The 7,581-nt window shown below is 49.4% G+C and overlaps 1 protein-coding gene across 1 annotated transcript in view; it reads left to right on the top strand.

Moving 5' to 3' along the window:
• The window catches only part of SGPP2 (sphingosine-1-phosphate phosphatase 2), a 23,344-nt gene extending 19,984 nt beyond the window's left edge, over window positions 1-3,360 (top strand). The window contains exon 4 of the mRNA XM_019471331.1: window positions 2,815-3,360. Within this exon, the coding sequence (XP_019326876.1) occupies window positions 2,815-3,360 (546 nt within the window). The remainder of the gene's footprint in view (window positions 1-2,814) is intronic.
• Window positions 3,361-7,581: the final 4,221 nt, after the last annotated feature.

Raw genomic sequence — 7,581 nt, 5'->3', positions numbered from 1 at the left:
TGGTGTGCTGTGCGGGAGCGGGGCCGAGCTGCCCGGTGGCGGGGGGGCTTTTTGGGAGGGATGGAGCCTGTGAAGGACTGCTGCTGCACTTGTTAGTGCTGAGGGAGCTGGAGCATCCCAGCAGGGAAACGGGAGATATTAAGCTTTGCCGGTAGTGCTGCACCTTGAGCAAAATCCGTGCCTGCCCTCATTTAAAAATTCCTTTGTAATTGTGGGTTTGGCAAGAGGCTAATCTGTTTACACAGGCAGACAGGCAAGAATGTGCTTCCTGGGAGTGCTAACAGCAGCTCCACCGCTGGGAAAAGCTAAGGTCCCGCTCCTGGGTGCGCAGTCGGGAGACTCCAGAAAAGCAGTTTTTCTCATAGAAATCGAAGCCATCCCTCCTCTTCCCATCTTCTCCTTAGTTTAACGGGCGAGGGGGGAAATCATAAATTCTGCGCTGCTAAATGTCTTCGTAAAGTGTCAGTCTTGAACTCGCCCACCTCTTCTGGGTGTTCAGAAAAATCAAACCTCTGCCCGCGCGGACCAGAACCAAAGGGAGTCGCTGCTGACGGGCTGTGGCTGGGTACGTCCCCCGCTCTCCAGCAGCTTCTAGTAAGGAGTCTCCAAAATGAGAAGCCCATATACTGGTGGACGGGGGGAAAACCAGTATAAACCACTAGTCTCCAAACTTTTTCGATCATGCACCCCATCAGTAAAAAAATTTTTAGCATGCGCGCCCAATATATGTATATTTATTTATGAATTATATACATGTATTACTATACCGATAGATACATTATAAAACATACAGAAAAAAGAAATTAAATTTATGAATTATATACATGTATTACTATACCGATAGATACATTATAAAACATACAGAAAAATAGAAATTAAAAAAAGGATGAGATAAGGATGACACAAACACTACTTTCAAAATATATATCTATTTTTTTGCTTTACTTATTAGTGGTGCAGAAAGTATTTTCTTCCCACAGCCCGATGGGTTGCCTTGCGCACCCACTTTGGAGACCGCTGGAATAAGCCGCTGGTTGGGAGCAAGAGCTGGTTATCTGGGTCCCGCCTGAAAACTACAGGGACCGTGTTAGTGCGCTGGGGCTAAGCGGGAGGGTAATAAAATTCAGAAAACTTTCATCAGGTTTGTAAATAGAGGGCGTCTGCGTCCCGGCCGGGAACTGCTGGAGTCAGCTGGGTAAATCCGAGCAAAGCATTTGTTAGGGGAATGTTAATGTTTGGTTTAAATGTCTTCAACTGGAACAGAGAAACACGTGAACAGCTTTTGAATTTCACTCCTTAATCGCACGTGGAGGGGGTATTGAGATGTCAGGGCTTTTTTCTTCTAATATGACGTGGACAAACAGTGAGGCGGGAAGGGGAGGTGCACAGAGGTGATGGGATTTCTGAGCGTCGGTGCTGGCAGCAACCCCCAGCTCTTTCGTGTCGATGCAGTTACTGTTAGGCCAAAACATGCCTTTGTGTGCAACGTTATCATCTAAAAATCTTGATGTTGTGAAATATTGACACCTAATGGTATTTTACATATTAGACATCTGTGAACGACTTTGCGTATGTCCATGGCTATCTTCATGTCATGGATGAGGGAATAAATGTAAGTGGAAATTTGGATTAGGAGTGTGCAAAATGGCTCTGGGAGTTGCCTAAAACCAAATGTGTTGTGAATCTATTGCCTGGAAGCTGTAAACAGCTAGAGTTCAGCCATACTGGAGTAATGCATTTACCAGAAAGTCATTAAATATTTCTGTTGCGAAAAAGTCTCCTCCTTCCTGCCTAACTATATAAATGAAGTTCTCATAAATAATTCATTTTATACTGTGACCAAGCATGGTAGTAGTCAACTGTCATGACTCGGTGAAAAAAGATATAATCTTGAGAAGCGGACGTTTCTGTCTGTGATTAACTCTAGCTTTTGCAGGGCATTTCACGGTCAGAATACAAATTCTGCTGCCTCCTGAGCGACGCCGGGAGAGCAGCGTGGGGAGACTTGTTATATTGCTTTTTATCTGGCTGCTCTCATACAGACAGCTTTTGTTAGGGGTTAGCTCTTGTCTCCTTTCCCCGCCTTGCGGTCGACAACAATCGAGTTCTCAAAACACCTTATTTGCCTCTGTTAATAAATTAGGTTTTAACTATGCGCTTGCCTCGGGCGCTTAACTACAAGCTGGATTTCAGAGGCTTGGGCAACAAATTTCTGCTTGACGGATTCTTGCCCGGCGGTGCCTACCTCTCGCCCCGGTCGGCAGAAATCATGGCACCGCGTCCCGCAGCTCTGCGCCTTTCTCCCCGGGAGCCTGTGTTCCTGGACTGGGTGCTTGCCTCTGACAAAAGACAGCATCTTCCCATTCATGCAAAGCAAGCAAGCGATAATCCTACTGATACGATGAAATTACTTGTAGGATTATGGGAGGGGAAGGGTTTGTACGAAGGCAGCTGACTGCGATACCGTCCCTGAGATGGAGTTGTGCATGTGCCTTTTCCACTGAGGTCGTTGGCAGAGTGCCCTTAAAACGTGAAAGCAGGTGAGGGGAAGAATCTTATTTGTTCAGGGGGAAAATATGAGTCAACAGATGTATTCTCACGGACGAGGCTAAGGATGGCTTCACAGATTGTCGCGTTTTGTTTAGCGCAAGCTTTGGGTTGTCACTGTGGGTGGGCAGTGCCATCGCTGCGAATTCAGGGCATTCCTCTGCTGCTGCGCGCTCACAAATGCAGATACTGGTCTTTTATCATCACCCGAGAATATCTGTTTTACCTGCCAGGTCTCACAAACTTTTAAACGTGATCTCTTTGCAGGACGTGATCGGTGGAGCACTGATTTCGGCTGTGCTGCTCATGCTCTTGTATCCTGCGTGGGACATGATAGATCACTTGCTGTTAACTAGTCCCTTCTGTCCACTGCTTTCCATAGTTGTGCCTCTTGTCTTATGTTACAACTACCCCAAACTAGACTATTACAGCCCTACCAGGGGAGACACCACTACTATCTTAGGAGCAGGAGCTGGAGCAACTGTGGGATTTTGGTTAAATAACCAGTATGCGGCGCCAGCCTACACCGGCGAAAATTTGCAGCTTGGAATTCCTCTGATTACCAGTAAAATAGTGGTGGTCGTGTTAGCCAGGTTCTTCGTAGGGATCTTTGTTGTTCTACTGACGCGCCAGCTCATGAAGAGTGTGGTCCTTGGCATGCTGGGTTATCGGTACAAGTTTCCCATTGGCGACCTGGAAGCCCGAAGACGACTGGAAGTCGAAGTGCCGTACAAATTTATAACGTACTCCTCAGTTGGCTTCAGCGCTACCGTGATTGTGCCGCTGCTGCACAAGCTGTTAGGATTGATGTGAGCGCAGCGCCTTCCTTACAAAGTAATGTATGGCACCACAATTTCAGAGATGCGATGAGTTGATCAAGGTGGTAACTTGACCAAAAAGTGTTTTGTGCCTTTCTGCACTGGCCTAAAATACCTGATTCATGGGAATCGCTGTACACGAATAACTTCGGGTTAGAAATCACTGACCCCACCGTGTCCCGTAATTAGAGACCCCTGGCCCAGACGACTAAAGATGACAAGCACAGAGTACAAAGCCAAAATCCCTGCCAGAGCAGCAGCAGCGGCTGGTTTGCCGTGGGGTCGGGGGTGCTGGGAAGCGTGGCTGGGCCTGTGGGATGCCGGACCCGTGGGCTGCGAAACTGCCTGCCTGGCTGCGGGGTTGCTCCTGCTGAAGAAGGAGAGCAAGCCAAGGAAAGGCTCGCATTTAGGGCATGGGGAGTGAGCGGCTGGTGGGGTGGGGGAAGAGGCAACCAGCCAAGAGCTAAGTGCCGTCCTTGGGGCGTGCAGAGCTCTGTCTGTGCCCCGCTATCCCCTGAAGACCGGGGGCGAAGGAAGAGTGGCTGAAGATGGGAAGGTGATGTGGAGATGGAGGAGGTGGAGGCTTTTCAAGCGCTGGCACCTTCCTGCTGTCGGGCTTCAGTGGGAGCGTCCTGCTGGCCAAGATGGGAGGTTTCTTCAGCAACCAGCGTTGGCAGAGATCAGAGGCGGCCACGCTTGGGTACGGCTGTGCATTTCCCTAAAGAAATCTGATGATTATTGTACTTGTCGCTTGTCATAGTGTCTTCTGACGGCACTGCCAGACCTGGCTAACTCTGTGTGTGTGGTTTTATCCACTGCAATCCTTTAAAAAAACCAACAACAAAGTAAAACAGAAGAAAGAAAAATCCAACACAAAATATTTTAAGTGATTTATAACAAATAAATCTTGAATAGTAATAAGAAAGCCTCCGCTAAAGGATCCTTTACCTACATACAACCGAGCAGAGTTGTTACCGCAATGTTGAGGCTTGTGTTCAAACTGTTTAACTCTGATTTAGCTTCCCTGTCTAGGAGATGGGACAAAGCCCTTCCTATCGTGCAGGGGCTCAGTGACAAGTAGTGTCCTTAAACCGCGTTGTGGAAGGAGCCGAGTGGTGACTCCGGTGACTACAATGTGTGGCGATGATAAGATGCCATCCTTTTCTGGTGCTGCACAGCATTACGGTTGGTCTTCCGTGCATCTTGCAATACCGTGTATACACTTGTAGAATAGCGGTTGAGGAGTGTTCATAGGAGGGTCGTCGCTATAACTCAGGCTGCTTATTTAAGAAAAAAAATACATATATCTGCTGTTGGACCAATGAGCTGTTGAGAAATACAGCGGTGATTGTGGTCTGCTTGGCTGGAAAAATGTAACACACTATTCACGCGGAGCTTCAAGCACGGCCCCTGTGCCTTTCCCTGGCAGAATATACATAAAAACCAGCTTTTTAACCATGCACGCTTGTCTTCCTGGCTGCAAGAAAAATTAACCTGAAGTATGTAAAGGAGGCGCTTTGCCATCAGTTTGACCGCTTGGATAAAAATAATCAAGATACAAAACTCCCAGCTATGTTTTTTTTTATGAGGAGTGGGAGACGTGCACGTGAGAGAGCCGTGCGATTTTAAAGCCAGGTTGGCAGTCTCCGGAAGAAATGCAGGCAGAAATTTTGACCATTTTTAGATTTGCCCAGGCTGTGGCTAAACTGTTGTAAATCAGGCTGTGTGGACTTGACGCGTGCACGCAAGCAGCTTCAACGAGTCTTTCAGCAGGGCACGTGCCCGCTCACACGTGCCCGTTGGTGAGCGCTGGACTCGGGCCACCAAGGCCACGGCGTCCCGTCCTCGGTCTCCCTCCCTCCCTCCCACACGCCGCAGAAGCGCTGCCATCAGGCCTTAAAACGCCTTTAAACACCTTCTGCTAAGGCGGCTGCTTTATGACGTACAGCTGCAGGGCCGAGCTGAAGCCCTGTGGAGGGACCACGTCACGCTGGACGGGACCAAAATTGGGAAAAAAAACTTGACAGCGAGCCGAGTGTTGAACCCGTGGGGTGAAATCAGTTGGTCCCAAGAAAGGCACGGTTTGGCTGGGACGTTCATGCAGTTTTATCTGTAAAATTTCTGTTCTGAATCACAGCTATTTTATGCTATGAGAATTTTATAAATTATATACAAACGCTTGGATTTATAAAGTAAGCGCACAGGTATTTTTATCTTTTATAGCATTCACCTGCATGTGATTCATGCAATACATGCAAAGTGTACTTGGTTCAAATTTTAAAATATACCTATTTTGCAAAATTTGGTGTTTCTCTGTTCATTTTGTGTCCTCCGTTGCTACTTGTGAATGATTGATGCGAGGGGAATGAGTTGCCGTTTCCAAAGCCTCCCAAATGCAACCACCCACCTCTTCCCAAGCTGGCCCGCTTGCGTCCCCTCGTCCCCTGCTCAGTCTAGCTGCAAGTTCGGCTCCTCCAGGCTCAGCAGCAACAGCCTGGGGTTTTTTTAACCATAAAAAAAGACTACTGGTCTACTCACAACTATTTGTTATGTCCTTTGCAAGTGGAAACACGCGAGTTGCCGTGTTGTCAGTGATGAGGGACACTTGGGCATCTGGAATCTTCTTCACCTGCAATATCTACCTCTAAAAGACTAAAGAGTTAATTGGAAGCCAAATTTGAATTTAAATGAATATATGCAGTTATAGCGTGAAGTCCCATAAACTGCAGAATATTTCATGTTCACTGAGGAGCCTAACAAGGTTTTGTTGTCAAGGATGTGTATTTGAAACCGAGTAGGGCCGTGTCCTGCCCTCAGCATCACGTCCTGGCTGGAAGTGGCGTGCCCAGGGACCCCCGAGTGCCCATAGCTGATTGGGGCGAGCTCCGATTGCTGCAGCATCTCTGGGCTGGCTGGGAGCAGGCAAGGCTTTCAGCTGGGCTTCGTGCTCAGGCTGTGCTCGTGGGACGCTCACAGCACTGCAGCCTGGGACCGCGGGGCCAGGCTTGAAGAGGCAAGTCCTCTGCCAAGGTAAGACGCGCCACCCTTTCTGTATTTCACTAACCTGAAGCACCAGGTCCTCGCTACGATCCGGTGTGTGTCTCCGCTGTCTTTGGACGTGCTCCCCACCTTTTCATCCCCGCAGTTCGGGTGCCTCTGCACCTCCAGCGTGATGGTAGAAAATGAGGTTTTGCGGCTGGTTTGCTGGTCGTGTTCTGTACTCAGTACCACGAAGGCATCAGCTGAATCCTCTTGAGTAGGCGTGCTTGGTTTTTAGAGTCAAACACTGCTCTTGATGCGAATGGGGTAGGAGATAACTTCCAGATACGGAGCATCAGCCTTGGAGCCTGGGCTGTTGACTTCTCCTCAGTACTGTCCCGTACCTCCTGGTCCAGCGCTACAGCTGGACGTGTCCCGCGTCCTTCTTCAGCTGGAGGAGTGGTACCAAGACAATCTTTTGCTAAATTTCCTTCATTACACCGTCAAGAGGGATGTAGCAGGCCTCTCACCCTTAGCTTAGTCCACTCTGTGTCCACTCCTTGAGGCTGCCTCCTCCTGACGTGCTGGTTTTCCAGGCGCGTGGTGCCGATCCGGGCTTCCTCCTGTCGCAGGGCATCTCTGCATGCACCGGTCCCCCGGCGCAGGACCAGCTACGCAGCAGCCAGATGTTATGGCACCCCTCGGCAGGGATTAAAAACCAAACCAGCAAGCACTGAATTTGCCCGGTTTAATTTTCTAGCAGTAACTTTGTGATGACCCCAGTCTCCTCATCCTTCCAAGCTTCTGGGTAAAACTGCAAGCAGACTTGCAGGTTGCTTTTCTGGATACAGGTGATTTGCTTTAGGGGATGGAAAAAAAGAAAATCGTCTCAGTTTCAGTTTTAACCTTTCTAGCGCCTGCTGCAAGTAGAAGTTAGGAAATAGGGGTACATCTCTGAACAGGGTGGAAGCGTGGCTCTAGCAGTGGCTGGGATCTTGCACATCTGCTAAAATGTGTAAAGCGTGACCCTCGTTTGCTGCCACCGAGCTCTGCTCCTGTCGGAGTGCATCGCTTCCCCCGCTGCCTGCGTGGGACCACGCTCGCCGCTCAGCCCGCGGCCATGGCCTGCCTGCAGTCCCTGCTGCCACCCCGCTCGTCCTCCCTCGCGCCGGGCTCGGTTTCAAGGGCGCCGGGCGGTCAGAGGTGTCGCGTGTGCCCGAGGCCGTGATCCCCACGG

Source organism: Aptenodytes forsteri, unplaced genomic scaffold (genome assembly GCF_000699145.1).
Source record: "Aptenodytes forsteri isolate BGI_AS27 unplaced genomic scaffold, ASM69914v1 Scaffold1, whole genome shotgun sequence".
Lineage (NCBI taxonomy): Eukaryota > Metazoa > Chordata > Aves > Sphenisciformes > Spheniscidae > Aptenodytes > Aptenodytes forsteri.
This window is presented reverse-complemented; position numbering and strand designations above follow the sequence as displayed.